This window comes from Pieris rapae, chromosome 23 (assembly GCF_905147795.1).
Source record: "Pieris rapae chromosome 23, ilPieRapa1.1, whole genome shotgun sequence".
Taxonomy (NCBI): Eukaryota; Metazoa; Arthropoda; class Insecta; order Lepidoptera; family Pieridae; genus Pieris; species Pieris rapae.
In genome coordinates, this window is record NC_059531.1 from 2,329,589 (window position 1) to 2,347,990 (window position 18,402).

General features: G+C 36.0%; 1 protein-coding gene across 6 annotated transcripts in view; it reads right to left on the reverse strand.

Annotated features, from left to right (window-relative positions):
- Positions 1-18,402, reverse strand: part of LOC110995506 (protein ECT2) — a 46,523-nt gene that overhangs the window by 19,836 nt on the left and 8,285 nt on the right. For 3 of the 6 annotated variants that reach the window (XM_022262703.2, XM_022262702.2, XM_022262700.2), the window contains exons 3-8: positions 7,302-7,437; positions 5,642-5,854; positions 4,877-5,020; positions 3,002-4,423; positions 1,183-1,314; positions 414-651 (exon numbers count right to left, since the gene is read on the reverse strand). In XM_022262703.2, the coding sequence (XP_022118395.2) occupies positions 414-651; positions 1,183-1,314; positions 3,002-4,423; positions 4,877-5,020; positions 5,642-5,854; positions 7,302-7,437 (2,285 nt within the window). Of the gene's footprint in view, positions 1-413; positions 652-1,182; positions 1,315-3,001; positions 4,424-4,876; positions 5,021-5,641; positions 5,855-7,301; positions 7,438-11,409; positions 11,697-18,402 lie in introns of those variants that run through there. The other 3 variants (XM_045633313.1, XM_022262705.2, XM_022262704.2) reach the window with 2 other exon arrangements.

An 18,402-nucleotide genomic window follows, 5' to 3' on the forward strand; every position in this document is an offset into this window, starting at 1 on the left:
TCCTAGGGGTAGAATAGGAGAAGATATGTCCATCTCCCACCCCCTATTTACTGTATACTGTACTGAAAGTTTTGAGTGTTACACGGCTTTGTAGGAACTTCTCGAGAGGGTTTTAGTAAGTATTGTTAACCCAATCTCTGAATACCAGAGATTTTGGTGAGGGTCGAGTCCCAAAAACCCCTACAACGTTTTAGGGCAGGGAATACGCAAATGCATTTCCACCTCGTATATACAAAAAAAAGGCTAGTAGTCTGTATATCGCATATTTTTTTCCCTACATTATTTCAGAACACATAATAAAAAATTTTCAATAGACAAACTATTCAACCCGAATATTGTTTTAAGCATAGTCGGTAGAAATTGATTAATTACTCAACAAACAGACAAAAAGGAAGTAAATTTTAAACACAAACCTTCAAGCAACTGCTTTCCATCCGGCGAGGGTGTACAATCCAACAAATTCCCGGATAAACTCAGCAAAACTGCATCGCCAACGGATGATCTTCTCTTATGCAACGCCGCATCGCCGCCACGCAACTTGCGCTTGCGCATGCGCAGATGCGCGGGCGTCCCCGCGACGTTGCGTTCCGGGTTTTCTTCTATTGGAATCGAACTGCCTACAGATGAACGGCGAGATATCTCGTCTAGGTACTGAAAATTAAAATATATTTCATTATATATGTACAATAAAAATTTATATTTTCATTAAATGTCTCTCCATATTGTCGTATTGCCATAGGCTGTAAAGATAATGTGTGTATGTTTGAAATAAATAAATTAATAAATAAAATAAAATTACATAGAAAGATCTAAATAAAATAAATAGTTGTATAATAAACAATTAACAGACAATTCTACAATATTATCAGTCAAATGATAATAAAAATTTGAAAATACATTTTTTTAAAATATATAATAGGAAGGCAAACGGGCCTGCGGGACGCCTAAAAAGGCAGTCGTGGCAGCCACATTTTAGTGGGTGCGTTGCCGGCCTTTAAGGAAGGAGAGAAACCTATTTAATTATATGATATATTGCCTAAGTTCTAATGTAATTGATGTGTCAGTGAGTTAAATTTGTGATGTCATATTTTCTTGTATTTTAGGCATACACATTGTTTTAGAATCTATATATAAATAAATAAAATAAATAAATTTAAAAATATTGATACGAATAAAACTCACATCTTTGAACAAATAATCTCTTTCATCTTGCGCTTCTTCATTCTGTACAGACGCCCAGAACCACTCCGCTTTCACGATGTGAATACTTTGGCAACAGTCGGGTACCACAACTGTATTATGTTCGTCCACAACCTAAAAACATTTACAAACTATAAAATACTGCTATTAATCAAGAAGAAAGCTAAAATACTTAAATCAAAATATCAGTCCCTCATACTATTAACCTTAGCACAAACAATATTTATTAATATACTAGCTGACTCTATATCATTTATAATAAAAAAAATAGGGGTTGATTGTACAGTTAAAATTTAGGGTTGTATTTATTCTTTAATGCTGTTGATAAAAAAAATATAATTAAAAAAAAACATTCAGGGGTGGAATACCCTTAACATTTAGGGGGATGAATAATAGAGGTTGTCCGATTCTCAGGCATACCCAATATGCACACATTTCATGAGAATCGGTCAAGCCGTTTCGGGGGAGTTTAACCACAAACACCGCGACACGAGAATTTTATATATAAGATTTAATGTAACCCACCAAACAAAGCCATATTACAGTGAAATCTCTATAACTCAAATGTCAAGGGAAATGAAAAAAAATGGAGTTAACAAGTTTTCGACTTACAAAGGCGCGATTTCAAGTGTATTTTTTTATTTACAATAAACGTATTTATTCATTGCACACGTACAATACAAAAACAATAGATTAGGATACCGGTACCCGAAATATGTATTTTCAATACTTCATAGGGATTTTTTTTTGTTACAGGAGGCAGACGAGCAGGAGGCTTATCTGATGTTAAGGGACACCGCGGCCCATGGACACCCGCACTGCCAGAAGGCTCGCAAGAGCGCTGCCGGCCTATTAAGAATCGGTACGCTCAATTCTTGACCCTAAGTCAAATTGGTTTGGAAATACTTCAGTGGGCAGCTGGTTCCACATCGTGGTGATGCGTGGCAGAAATTGTCTTAAGAATCGCTTAGTTGTGGAACGACCGACGTCAAAGTGATACGGATGGTATTTTGTATTCTGCCTGATGATGAAACTCAGCTGCAAGCAGTCCGAACACTCTCCATGGTAGATGCGGTAGAAGAGAGAGATCCCACATCTCTATTTAATTATTTAGACTATGTTTCAGTTGCATAGTCTAAATATAATTCGAGATACGGAATATTTAAGGGTTCATGCGAAGAAAGACATTTTTTTCGACTATACGAGGTTCGAGTTATCAAGATTCCACTGTATTATGTATATTAAAGTACCTGGATGACCGAGCATTGCACGGATTTTTTTTTAAAAATTGTGTTTTTTGGAAATAATATTTAAGTACGAATTACATTTACATACTAATAAAACGATCTTACAAAAAAAAGTAAAAAATAATTTTATGTTTAAGTTGATAAAACACGAATAAATAACATTTTCTAGAAATGATTCCTAACTAGATGGATTTATCGCCCCCGAAACCCCCCTATATTAAATTTCATGAAAATCGTTGCAGCCGATCCTGAGATTCCAATTATATATCTATATACAAGAATTACTCGTTTAAAGATTTAAGATAAGATATTTGTAGTTCCGAATTCGCCCACGGAGCGCTATTAAATTAGTTCGAGTATTCTATTGAAAAATTTTAATTTGTTAAACTTATCCGCAAGTTTATTAAACTACCTAAAGAAAGCTCTATGCCTTTGTCATTAAACTTCGTATTCGAAGAGTTCGTGCTAATGAAACCAAGATGACTGGTATTTTGATCGAAAGCTCAATTGATAGTAAGCTCATTTAGTAGACTGAATTAAATGAAGGTTAGTACCGGCAAGAATCCAAGGCATGAAACGCGAACTTCACGGATGGTTGTCGAAGTCGGTGTCACATTGCAGGCTACCGCTTCAGAGGGCAAGGAAGGGAGACTCTCATAGCACATGTTACTTTTCGCCTTAACATCCCCACATATAGAGTGCCGTTGACTCCTTACAATCCTATGCGGCGTCTTAAATATCGCGGAGTCATCCAACTCATCCAACGTCACTTGGGGCGTTCTCATATCCGTACTGTCCACTGTATCAACTTGCACTGGTGATATATCAAGATGCATATCATCCAGATCTCTCTTTGGTGTAGACACATTCTTCAAATCAACCAGGTGTGAAGGATCCACTTCCACTGTATTACATTCGGCTCGTTTCTCATATTTCTTCTTTCGCTCGCTTCTAAACGATGCCGTGAACGATTTCACGCTTCTGCGAAGTTTGGACTTGACTGTTTTCGAGCTCTTCATGGACGCGAAGGAAGTGTCAAAGACATTGGACTGTTTGCTGAGATTCATTGAACAGATCGATGTATTATCATCTTCTCTGATAGGAGACGATGTTGACGCTACAAACTCTCCTCCTGGATCCGTCGGCTTCACACTATCAGGACTGACTGGTTCCACAGAAATATCACCAGCCACTTTTGTCACTGAATCCTTTTTAGTGCGTTTGAATATCGTCGGTCGATTCTTGAACTTGAAGGAGTCTTTAATTTTCAGTCTTTTGATTGACTTCCATGTGGAATCTTCCGTTTTATCCGGCGATACATTCGCAGCATCTATTGGACTCACTTGTATGTTGGAGTCTGTTGAGTTGCGACTCCTTTTTTTGGCTGATGATATCGTTGTGGTCGAGTTACATTCAACTGACGATGGCAACAAATAGCCAGTTTCATCTTTGTAATCCAAATCACATAGACTCTTTGTTAGGGATGAGTTTAACGAGCCCGCTTCCGTTAAACAATCTACAATGTTGAATATATTCATAGATTTATTTTTAAACACTTCCCTTTTGTCTTTGAGGGGTGTTCTGTTTATATGTAGCACATGCTTATTTTCTTTATCACTATTTTTGTACTTCCTTGTATCTATACTATCAATTTCATTTTCACTAACTACGTTAGCTACGGCCTCACTATTACTAATACTGTTCTCGTCTTTACTTTCGCAACTATTATCTTTAGTTTTTCTAAACCTATCTCTTGCGTTTTGTAAACGCTTTTCTCTTTCATCATCGATTGTATTGCTTTGTTTATTTGGACTAGAGCGACAGCCGGATAACCGTGCTGAGAGTCTCCGATAGAGGGAGGTTTTTGGTGTGGTCTGAGGTCTTGTGGGTGTCGAGCGGATTTTGGTCGAGTTAGGGGTATTCGAATGGGGTGAAAGGATAAGCGAACGACCGAAAGTCTCCCCATTGGCCATAACCTGAAACATGTGTGTAACACACCAAGCAATGATGTAATGGAGCCATTCCATCTTCATGCAATAATTGAAGCTCTATTTAACATTTTGGAACTAATAGAGGAAGCAACTACTCAATGTGTGAATTACGCTAATATGATGTGCTGTAATGTTAAGCTGGTTTTGCTGAAGCAGTGAAACAAATACTAGACAATGGGTCGACTTTAAGCCGTAGAAGCGGGCAACGTCAATGCTTAGGCAAAACCTAATAAGGGAAATGTGGCTTGAGATTGCAAATGTGAACAAGACGTTCCTAATGAGATGTTTGTAGGAAAGTAAATGGCGATTCTACTGAGCCATACACTACGCAAATGACTTATACTAAAACCTCAAAAACGATAAAATCCAAGAGCGATAAACATAAAGAAACAAAATTTAGAGTCAATTACGTAACAACATCTATAATTTCATACTTACGACATGCGTGCAATCAGGATCGTCCAATTGGCATGACGCACCACCATTACTCGCAAGGACCTCTGCCATGTGCTGAGTCTCATCTTCGGGGAATCCCACAAAACAAACCCTCGCACCAGCGAATACACGCAACTTATGCTCTTTCTGAAAGGGAAACTTTTTATGATAAACAAAACTTTATTAATAATAAAAAATTATATGATAACCAATTTGCTCAAAAACCGGACTGAACTGGACCGATTTAAAAATTCTTCCACCCTTTGAATGCTATTATCACTGATAGTGTATTGCAATTGCAAGAAAAATAAGGTACCCTGCTAAAACTACAATAATATTCCCCAATGTGTAAAAATTCCTATTAAATAACTTTAATCGTATGCGGTACGAAAACTATTGATGATAGAACCAAAAAATGTTCCACAATATTAAATAACATCTACAAACTATACTAAAAAGGCAAAGCCAGGACAGGCCGCTAGTTCTTTACAAAAACATACAGTCAGTCAGTCTGTTTGTAAATATAGTTATCTATTACTGTTTCAAAATCATGTTGTTTTTTCTGTGCATGTATGTGACGTAAATTTTGTTTTTTAATTCCTATTTTTAGCAAAACTTATGTTTACATATATTGTCGTACATATTAGACTAGAAGATTTGATGAAATTATCAGTAGATTAAGTAATATGTATGATGTTAATTAAATAAATAACTAAAAATAAAAAAGTTACATAAATATGAATCTTGAATAAATAAAGAAATACTTACAATAATAGCATCATCGGTGGCCAGGCAGGCGGGATCATCCCGTCTTTCCCAGCACGCATCCACCCATGATCTCGCCAGCACCGGGAGGCCAAAGCCAGAAGCATATCGATATTTATCACCAGTCGCGGCGGCGGCTATCAAATGGGTGACTTTACTTGACATGTCTTTCCGTATTGAACCACCCATGTAGTGTATCAACGTTATGAGGTACGTCTGGTAAATCAAAGTTAATAAAATTAACAACAAGTACTTTTAAAGAAAAACACTTTTTAACGGATTATAGTTATGTATAATTGTATTTAAACTTATAATTATTTGTACATAATTTTAAATTTAAACCGACGTTTCGCGTGCTTTACAGCGTGCGTGGTCACGGTGACTGAAGACAAAGGTGTTAAATGTCAAAAAGTATTACAGCTGCAGAAAATGTTGTGTTATCTGTATTTATCCGTTAAAAAGTGTTTTTCTTTAAATGTGTAAAAGTTATGTTAATAAAAGACAATACTATGTGCAACAAGTACTTGTCTTACTATATTATGATTTTATTTACCTATATAATTTTTATTTATTTATTTATTTTGTACTCCTACAGCTAACACAAATTACATATAATAGCAAACAAATACACCGAGAACATAGCCACAGATGGAATACATGATACATTATATAACAAAAAGATTTACAAAAGGGAACAAACAAGCAAAGTATTTAATACAATTAACTAACTGATTAAATTTAATTAAGTAATTAAGCCTAAATTTTAAAATATAAGAATTTTTTTATAAAAAAAAAGTTTCTTATAAGTATTTTTAAAAACCTTTAAAATACGGTCGCGATTTGACTAGCTTGAGCCTGTATGTACCGCCATTTATTGTCAGATCCTAGATTATTTTTACAATGCAACAATTAAAATTATACATTCAGCAGCCTCCAACCTAATAGGACTGACTTAAGGGGAAGAGAGAAGAGGGTAATACGTTATCTGCAACTCGTTTCATTTATACAAAGAGTGAGGTATGGATTACTGATTAGGGGGCGAACTAGCTATTTTACTGGAAGATTGCTACACTAAGGGCCTGTTTCACAATGTCCGGATAAGTTCCAAATAAGCTATTTGTTACTTATTGGTATGATAAATAGTATTTTTGCGTTTCACGACTGTCAGATAGCGCTATACGTCATGAAATTCGAATAATCTTATTTGGAACTTTTATCTTTCGAATAATGTATGTGTTGCATAGCTATTTGGCACTTTATCCATACATTGTGAAACAGGCCCTTAATGTACAATGACAAATGAGAGGGGAAAGTCAGAATAAGTTGAAATCTGTTTGATTTCTAAGAGGTAGCAACAAAAATTCGCTGCCCTTTGCTGGTCTAGGCTCTAGCCAAATAAGCCTGCTGGTAAATCCGCCACTATTTATGCCGATTTCCGATGCCGATTTCCTCATCATGTATTACTTCACCTTACAAACGAGTGTTAAACGCGCACATATAGTCCATTGGTGCACTGCTGGTGTTCAAACCTACGACCTCAGGAAATCTCTGTAACTGATACCGCCCATGGACACTTAATTCCACAGAGCTCGCGAGTGCGTTGCCGGTCTTTTAGGAACAAAACAAACTTTTTTATTTAGTAAAAAAAACCGATTTAACTCACGAGTTCATCCTTTTTTCTAAACCCCGAGAAGCATATGACAGCTCCTCGCATGGCCAAAGAGTATAGAGGACGTGCGTTCGCTGGTGGTGGCTCATCACGCTGCGCCAGTTGCAGCACCGCAGTAGGACCCAGCACCCTGGAGTAAATAATTTTAATTATAATCATATCACATATCAGGGAATTTAGGACCGCAGTTCTATGCTCAGTTATCCTCCCTATAACGCTCTGCACTCGGTGCTATAAGAAATTGCTTTTTTTTAAACAATAAAAACGAATACAAATTTAATAAAAATAATTAGTTAATTATATAAGAAAATAAATTAAAATAGATGCAAAGGTAGGTACGCAAAATTCACTGTGAATTTCACAACAGAAATATAACTTGAGAAATCTCCGCATTATAAAAGGAAAATTCTAATTTGCTATATTTGTTTTATATGTGTTATTTAATGATTCGCTTTTTTAAAAGAGTACCAAAAATTTTACACCGGATTTTTATCTCGGCCTATACACCCTCTGTCTTCTTTGCCGATGTGTAGGGTCATCAGTGATACCTGTATCGTATGTTCCATAATAAACATATTTATTTAATAACACTTCGTTACATTACAATATAAAAATTGAACATAATTAAATGAAGATGACAACTGGCAGCCTTATCTCTTTCGAGCTATTTCTTCCAGGCAACCACTATTTTTATTAATTATTTACTGGTACAAGTAGCGGCACGAAACTCTAGCGCTGACCATTATTGCGCAGAAGTTAAAAATAAGGTACCTGAGGGGGGCTAGCGGAATGAAGAGCGTCGATTGGCTCTCCAGTCGCATTCCGGCCCCCGCCCCACATACGCAGCAATCCCCTGCACGTATCGGCCAGCGCTAGACTTACGTGCCGCTGCCTATACGTTAAGTTTTATTAAAAATCTAATCTAGTTGCCTCTGTTATTTTTGAACCAACTTCGACCTACCCTTTTTTTTTTTTTTTTTTTTTTTATGAGGTGGAAATGCACTTCTGCAGGCCCGCATCAAGAAACGAACTTAACGCGGGGACTGTGGGGCTGGATCTACACTCAAAACCCTCTGCTATTCAGAGGGGTAGCGAGACCCTACCCACTAAAACCACCTCAGCCCATCACACGCCCTTAAGATGGGCCCTCGGGGTTCGCTAGGCATTCTACCCAAGGGACCCGGGCTTATATCCGACATAGAGAGCTAATCATGACCTGCGGTTCCGGGCTACTCGAGGTCGAGCCCCCAACCTTGAACTACCGGTCCTTCTACAATCATCCCCAGACCTCTCCCTCAGTCGCTCAGCTGCCTCCTTCTGCAGCATTACATGCTCACAGAAGGAGACCATTGCACTCCAGGCCTCCTCGCTCCCTAGCATGGCTATTATAATTCCCGGTAAAGTGAGGTCCGCCCCTATAACCGATACCAGGTCATGACGCTCCCTTGTCCAGGTGACACACTCAGCCACAGTATGCTCCGCCGTGTCATTTGGAGCGCCGCAGTGGTGGCACAACGGATGTATCTCCCTTCTAGGCACCTTATGAAGATACCGACCAAAGCATCCATGCCCAGACAATATCTGCGATAGCCGAAACGTCACAGCACCCCAATGTCTATTCACCCAGTCTTTTAGGACTGGGCGGATTGCCCCTACCGTCAATGCACCAGCGCGGGGCGTAGCAAGATAGTCAGACCACCAACTTCGACCTACCCTGAAACAAACCTTAGATCCGCACTTCATACAAAATAACGACTAATTAACGATATGGTGGCGTATGCGGAACTCGAGGCCCTACAACTGCACTAAAAAAACCTACGTTGACACCTCATTAAACGCCGTAATCCGATTTGGATAAAATACCTATTAAATGGCTTGCGTTATACATGACTAGTAAGCGGGTTGTTCGGGGTATCTGTTATGTATCCCCGAGGGAGTCGGTACGAAGTAAGATAAGGAACTAAATATTATTACATCCGGTCAATATTTATTTATTCCACTAAATTTTTCTAGCTTAACAGTTTAAGTTAATTCGATAGAACTCCAAAATAATTCCCACACCAATTATCCTACATAAAAACATTTAAAAATTAAACTGCGATCCGATCTTCCATGAATAGCTTGTATCGACAGATAGCTAATACAATCTGTCGAATTGCACACTTTTATCCATATTGGAATTAAGAATTCTATCTCAGATGGTCCAAAATGGAATGACATAGGTTATTATCAACTCAAAAGTCAAAATTTATTTATTCATATAGGTAACATAATGTACACTTATGAACGTCAAAAAAAGAAATATTAAATGAATCTAATTTTACATTTACTGCCAGTTCACAAATCAAGGGCGTAGAACGGAAGAGAAGAACTGGCAATAAACTCTTCGCCACTCTTTTTACTTTTAACTATTGGGTTTGGGCGCAAATGTCGTAACAAACGAACAACACATATATCAGACCGCTAGTTAAACGACGCCGTTTGGTTAAAACGCTAAACTGTTAATTTTAACGGATTATTAATCTAGTTGGCCGTGGCCTTCGTATGAGCCACGCACAAACCCAGTAACGCAGGCGCAAGCCTATTTAAACCTTGTTAATCATTTAATGGATGCGCACGCTACATAACTAGACTGTATACACATTTGTCAGAAACAGTGATTAATTGTTATTATATTACGACTTCCGGCTCCCGTACGAATGAAACGGAAGGATGCGATGTAAATATAGACATCCTTTTTAACTTTGAACCAATTCTTCTTTTTAACATTAAACGTGAATAAAGAATTCATTACTAAATCTTATATCTTTAAACGAGCAACTCTTGTATATATATATGTAATTGGAATCTCAAAATCGGCTCCAACGATTTAAATGTAATTTAGTATACGGGAGGTTTCGGGGGCGATAAATCGATCTAGCTAGGAATCATTTCTAGAAAATTTCATTTTATTCGTGTTCTATCACACTCATTATTTTTTTCTTAAAATTAATAACTTTAAAAAACCAGTCCATTTTTTTTTTATTCTATCAGTAAGATCGACCAATATTAATCATATTTCATAATTTTATTAGTATGTAATTCGTAATTAAGTAAATATAATTTACAAAAATAACGATTTATAAAAATTAAAAAAATACCGGTCATCCAGGTCCTAAGTTTTATAGCCCATTTATCGATATAGAGTAATAAAAAAAATAACTTAAATTCTTTTTGGCTTTGACTGAAACCGTTCCATCGTTCCAGTAATAATGATGAACAATTGATGTTTTTAGTTATTAAAAAAAGTCCGTCAAGTAAATTTTGACTCAAATTTAAATTCTTTTACGCTTAGAATGAAATGACATTTAAATTGGTTAGGAAATACTTCAATAGGCGACGTGAAAAATGCTATATTATGCTTTGAAAGTTCGCGTTTAACCGTCAAAGGTTATGTTTATAGATCATGAATGACGCGGATTGTGACGTTGAACAATATTTACGTTTTTCGAGAGATTGAAATAGTTCTGACGAATAAATTCCGCGGAATGCGAGTTGTCACATGTATCGAGAATTGGGTTAGTGTATTTAATTCATAGAAAAAAACGCTTTACATTGACTTTTATACGTTTCTCTTGAAATGCCAAGACATAGCCAAATCGGCAACCTCGAAATATATATTTCTTAATTTTATTTCTCCAAGAGTACAAAAAATCATAAAACCTCATTCTTAATTTGTTTTAAATTAAAAAGAAACACATCACGAAACTACCAGTTAATTTCATTCATTCGATTTTCAAACTAATACAGGCTATATTCGTCCAATAAAAAACCAAAATATTCGAGTTAATAATTCGTTCGATTTTCAAACTATATTTTTCAAAGCTAACAAAATCTCCTTAGACGCATAAAAAACAAAAGATATTTCGATTCGATTTTCGAATTATATTTTTCACTTACAAGTTACATTACAAAAACAAAAGATATCACAAAGATACTCATTTGTAATCACTTGAACTACATTAACACTGTGCAATAGACAACAAAATTACCTTGTTACCGATTTGTAAATTATCTATATTTAATCACAGCTTATACTTCTACCGATAATCACTATATTTACATTTCACATGGTTCCGGGGTCCTAACCACGAGGTCATATCTGGTCTCATCCTCTTCAGGGGTAGACGGTAATCTCGTGGGTCCCATAATCAGAACGACGCACACATTACCAACATTTCACTTACACAAATACACTAATATAAACTGATTCACAAACTATTTTAGCCGCGTTATTGTAAAATTAACAAAGACGCTCTCAGTATAGAGACATCCCACAAGGAATGCCTCGCCGAAAATAGCGAGAGTCGAGCGTGAACAAGGGCGGGCGCAGTACCCCGCCGCGGCATTCCTCACTACCTTTACAAAGGTTAATGTGTTTATAACTCCAAACGTCAGATAACATAACTGTCAGTGTCAAGTTTGTACTGTCAAAATTTTCCCATTACGTCAAACGTATGATAACTCCTAGTAATGCGGTGTTGTAAGTTTTATACTTGACACAGCATAATTATAATTGGAACGAGACTTGAAGACACCAATGTCATACTTATCTACTTGTATTTTTTTTAAGTTCTTAAACTCCCTGACTTGTGGTGGGTTGTAAAAAGGAAACGAAATACAGTAATCCCGCTATAACGCGGTGTCCGTCCCACATATAACGCGGTAATTTCAAGTTATATGTCAGTAGTGTAAAATTAATGATTTGTCAAGTCTTTGATTTGTCTAGTTTTGCAGTTAGAATTGTGTCGTTACAAAATTAAACGAAATGACTCTACTAAATTCGTGTTCCTATTTTTATAAATCTTTAAACAGCATAACGTGAAAACCCACACAACGCGATTGCCTATAACGCGGACATCTACGAATGATTACTGTACATCTATCAAGGGGCATTAAGCGAGAACTGGCAAATAACTCTCAGCTACTTTTAAACCGCCATTCTGGTTCATAAAACTTATGATTACCTGAAAAATAGTCATCACCATCAGAGGACCGTCAGAGGCATTGCTACCACAAGGATGAGAGGAGGGTATGACGTATCAAACAATATCTATTTAGGTCTTGGCCTCAGATTTTTGAATCTGTTTCATAATCATTTTTAAATCGAATAGGCAAGTAGGTGATCAGCTTCCAGTGCCTGACACACGTCGTCGACATTTTGAATCTAAGACATGTCGGTTTCCTCGCGATGTTTTCCTTCACCGTTCGAGCAAATGTTAAATGCGCACATAGAAAGAAAGTCCATTGGTGCACAGCCGGAGCTCGAACCTACGACCTCAGGTGCATCGGATAACGTCTATTTTTCATCCCCCTAATGTTAATGGTTAATTTAACTTAATTGTTTTTTTTTTAATTTTAGATAAATTTTTATTTTTTTATCGACTGTATCAACAGCATTAAAAAATACATACAACCTTAAATGTTCAACCCTCAACGGTCAACCCCTATTATAAATGATATACATGGCAATATGACGTTTGCCAGGTCAGCTAGTATTCTTAAAAATTCACACAACAAGCTATAATTTTATCGCGTGACTTTTGGCGCTTTAGGATTTTTAAAAAGGCTGAATGTGAATGGCTTTATCGTTGGATATCGTGTATTGATAATATTACTATCATGGTCATGGTGAGGTGTGTGAGGTGTTAAAACTAGCACACCTATATACTAGCTATTTAATCCACTAATCGGCTGTGAATTTGTTCCTCATGGAACATTCTAGATATTTGTGAAAACGACAAGTCCATGCATGCATCACGTGGACCAGATCGGTTTTGTTTTGTCACTTTTTTCCAATTACGAGTCCCGATTTATAGATCCCGGTTACAAAAACCTTTTCTGTAAACCAAATCTATGTATTCACTAGGTTGATACATACCAATACATTTTGGAAGGGTCTTTAACTAAAGCTGCCCACTGAAGTAATTCCGAACCAATTCGACTTACAGTCCTTCATGAAAAAGGCGTACCAATTCTTAAAACCGGCAACGCTATCGTCCATGGGCGGCGATATCACTTACCATCACTTTTTGCCTACCAAACAAAAATCTTGCCTGCATCATGTAAACCCATAGTTCAAAATTCGGAATCTTATAAATACATATCTTATATAATATAATCTTTAATAACCACATAAATAATCTTAATATCAATTGAGTTCGCCCAGATACATTTCTTAGAAGCATGAATTCAATGAACAATTAATAACTTCAATACGTCTCACTGGTGTATCTTTTGTGCGTTACTTTGAAACGATTTCCTTATAAATTATAATATGATATATCTTCCAAACAAATCAGTGAATCACCATACCGAAAATTCAGTAGATTTACAGATAAAGTGGTAAATGCATGCCCCAGGTTTTAATTACTAAACATATCAAATAGATTCAGAATTGTATCTATCCTCGCTATATTTGAGGCCGGCGACTTGCGTCCTTTCTTTAAAAAAAAGAGTGGTAGAGTTTATTGCCAGTTCTTCTCTTCCGTTCTACGTCCTCGATTTGAGAACTGGCAGTAAATGTACAATTAGAAGCGATGTTTCTTTTTTTGACGTTCATAAGGGTACATTATGTTACATATGTATGAATAAATGATTTTTGATTTGATTTGATTTCTAGCTTTCAATCCATTTTTGGCGACAACAATTTTTTTTAAAGATAGGATGGCACAGTTGATGTTGCGCCGCAACATATCTTCCATTATTTTGGACTATACGTCTAAAGATTCCTTTCTATCCATACAAATAATTCATCAATGTTTTCTTATAACGTGGTCCCGTTTAAATATTGTCCGTAAACCGACTTCAGAGACAACCATTTTTCCAAAAAAATAATAATAATATGAATTGGTCAGCCCTATACTATAGGAGATAGTTCCCAAGAATACTCAAAAAAGGCTTTTAAGACCCTAGGCCTGGAGATTTTTATTCTGAAGTCCTATAACAATTTATGTATGTAATGGTGAATGTGGTAAATCACAGAACAGATTTTTATTTTATTTTTTATTTAACTTAAATGACGTTGTGGTTTATGACACTTTCTTTTGAATTATTGTTATGTAGAGGGAGGGTAAAACTTGCAGAGTTTCTTGCCCGTTCTTCTCAGAACAAAGCCTCCTGGTAGATTTGCGAACGGATGGCGTAGTTTTGCTCTTTCTCGAATTTTGTAAACGTTTTTGACATTATAAGTCATATCATAAGCATGCCTTAAGACGCATCTTTTTATTTATAGAACAGGGGGCAAACGGGCAGGAGGCTCACCTGATGTTAAATGATACCGCCGCCTACGGACACTCTCAATGCCGGAGGGCTCGCGAGTGCGTTGCCGGCTTTTAAGAATTGGTACGCTCTTTTCTTAAATGACCTTGTCAAGTCGAATTGTTAATTAAATAATCTCAATTGAATAAATGAATTTTGATTTGATTTGTAATATCTTCTACTGCATTCTAAATCTACCACATTCGAAATCTACCGCATTTTCACATCGGAAGAGCAAGGGCCAAAAACGTGTTATAAATTAATAAAGCAAACGTTGCGGTGCGGCGACCGTTTAAAACAATAAACAATTTATCTCATCAATTGAAATTAATTCTGAAACATTCACAAACGATCGAGTCTCGAGTTTTAATAGAAATAAATTATTCAACATTTCACAAATACAGTCGATTTATATGTATTAAAATATATCTGGCATTGAGAGTGTCCATGGGCGGCGGTATCACTTAACCTCCTCCCGTTTGCCCCTACCCCTGTTCTATAAAAAAAAATCTCTATTTTTCTCTACTCCCAGTCGTCTATTAAATACTAAGCCTAGGCATCAGCAAACGACTCTCATTCTTGCCGTAAGATGAAAACCCTTAAAAACTCACCTTCCCAACCTCAGATCGCCCGTAAATTATTGTTCCTCTCATTTTATAATATTGGTAAGTTAAGTTATTTTGAATTGTTTTTTTTATAGAACAAACGGGCAGGAGGCTCATCTGATGTTAAGTGATACCGCCGCCCTTGGACACTCGATGCCAGGGGGCTCGCGAGTGCGTTGCTGGCCTTTTAAGAATTGGTACGCTCTTTTCTTGAAGGACCCTAAGTCGAATTGGTTCGGAAATACTTCAGTGGGCAGCTGGTATCACATACTTATGATTTAGATAATCGCCCACGCTGTAAAAAGGCCTTTAAAAATTAATCACCTTCCCCTTGAAAGAATTACACGGCAGTGATACTAGGAAGGTGATTAAATAGTTTGATATCCATGGCGTAACAGTTATCTGCATACATCGAGGTGCAGCATGTAGGTACCAACAGCCGTGTTTGATCCCTCGGTATACGCAGCCTAGATTCTTTAAATTTACTGCTTACTAACTTCAGGGATTTATATTATATAATTAAGGTAAAGTCACTAATGCCAGACAGTCACCTAAAGGATGACACCTTCGTAAAAAAATTGTTATATTAAAAACAATTTTAATAAAATGACTCTTATTACAATATCGTACGACACCTAGCACTATCTCTGAATAGTTCTCAAAAACTCCCAACAGCTTCTAAACGAAATTGCCAAATGGCTTCAGTCCTTGTAAATCAGGTAACCGAGTGAGCACGCGTTCCGCCATTTCTTATTTTTGAGCTTAAGGACGCCGAAATTTGAAGGTGAGTTTTGAATCGATATTTATTTAAAAGATACTTTTTACTCATTTATCAACGTATCAATGATAAGTTGGGATAGTGATAAACGTGATTGTCTTGTGTTTGCTATTATTTTTTCTGACAAATAATGATATGTCTACTATTAGTTCCAAAAATAATAAATATCTACTAGATGACAGGCGTGTCATCCATTGGTGTTTCAAGATATTATACTTTTATCTCAGGTTCAGAACGATTTTGAACTCTATTCCTAATGAAAAGATTACTGTAGAGATATCAACAATTTTAGATCACTTTTACTAAAGGTAGACATGGTGTCTATTATTGGGATATACATGATGTCAATTATTGGTTCTATTGTTCTAGACTGTTAATTATGCCGCTAATAAAAGGACAGATGTTTCGTTACTCTAAGGCTGATATGGAAGCCGCTATTCAAGAATGCAGATGAGGAGTTCCGACGTAAACTGCGCCAAAAAAATTGGGGTACCTAGGGTTACTCTGAATAAAGTAAAGGGTAAGACACCAATGAAACGAAAACTGGGAAGAGCATGCTACACTTCAGATGATACTGAAGCTTTGCTTGTAAAGTGGGCAAAAGCAATGGTGAAACAAGGATTCCCAATAGGCAAAGATAATTAACAAGATAGTGTGAAAAAAAAGTTGATGATTCGAATTTTTAATATGGATGAGACTACGTTTTTTTTGAACCCGAAAGGAAACAAGGTACTGGCAGCTAAAGGCAAAAAATCGGTGTACCAACAAGTTAACTCGGACGAAAAAGAATGTTTCACAGTTCCGTGGTAATGCTACAGGTCAAGTTCTACCACCCATTGTTATTTTTAAGTATTTAAGAATACCAAGAGAATTGAGCTTGTCTATTCCAGTCATACTTTTTATGGATGGGCACACATCACATATCTAATCCTAATTGCTCTCTTTCCTAATGCCACTAATCTCTTACAGCCCATGGATGTAGTTATTCAGATACTTAAAGAGCGACTTGAAAGCTTCTTGGCGTTTAGAAAACATTGATTCCCCCATTTTGGGAAAAGTTAATTTTTTTTTAGTTAAGTACATTATCACCTGAGATGTTTCAAAACGGGTTTCGTAAGTGTGGACTCTCACCCTGGAATCCTGATGAAGTGTGCTGTGCATCAGATGAATCACCAACAGATGAAATGGCATTACCAAAAATGGCAAAAATTAAAGAACTGGAAATGGGCCTTAAATTCCTGGACAAATATATTGCCTCAGAAAAAAATTACGAAACTAGTCCTTGATGTACCAAATATGATTATAACTGGTGACAGAATTAAGTACAAATTTGATAGGGCCTTAGAAGTTGATGGATAAGAAATTATATCTAAGTTAATTAAGTATATCAAGCACACTGATGCTCTTAAAACTCCAACTGTATTAATTAAATAGTATGTCAACTATTAGTGCATTTGTATGTCTACTTTAGGTGATTGTCTTTTTTTGTGATGTTATCTATTGGTGACTAAAACAATATATATATAAAAATAAATAAAAATTAAACATATGTTGATTATTGGAATTTTATTACTTAAGATAAATTTCTAAGATGCCCCGTATTCATATAAAAAAAACTGTGATTGTTTTGTTTGATAAATATATAGTTATTGTCATATGAACAAAGTGTTTTCCTTAAAGTGTCTAGCATTAGTGACTTTACCTTATTATATTTATAATAATATACAATGTTTAATCAATAATTGAATTTCAACTAAGAAATAAAATAAATAATATAGGAAATAAATAAAAATAAGAAGGTATTAATTTTAATTAGATAAGTAAGCGTTTGGAGATGGGACAATGTAAAAAGTTATATTTGTAGGAAATAAGAGGCTTTTTTATTTTATTTTATTTAATCAATAATTGAATTTCAACTAAGCGAATACTAATGAAAAACCTTCTAAACGGTTATATCAAAGTTGAAGTTAATTGTGAAATTTCGCTCTAACATTGTTTCAATATGCGATATAAGGGCCATTCTCTACTAACTGGAAACTTGTCTATTGACAGTTGTCCTAACCTTTTTTTTCTAAAAAATAAAAATATAATATGTTAAGTCGATAGATAGTTATAATATATAAATATTTAAACAAGAAACCATCGTAATTTTCCGTTATTTGTCGAATTATAAGCAATTTTGTGAAAAAACGCGGCAGAGGACTGTTTTGCCACCCAGAGGACTGTTTTATCTACCCAGATACCAGTTTAAGTCAATCTATATATATAAAAGAAAGTCGTGTTAGTTACACCACTTATAACTCAAGAACGGCAGAACAGATTTGGCTGAAAATTGGTATGGAGGTAGCTTAGAGCCAGGAGACGGACATAGGATACTTTTTATCCCGTTCGACAGCGTTCCCGTGGGACTTGA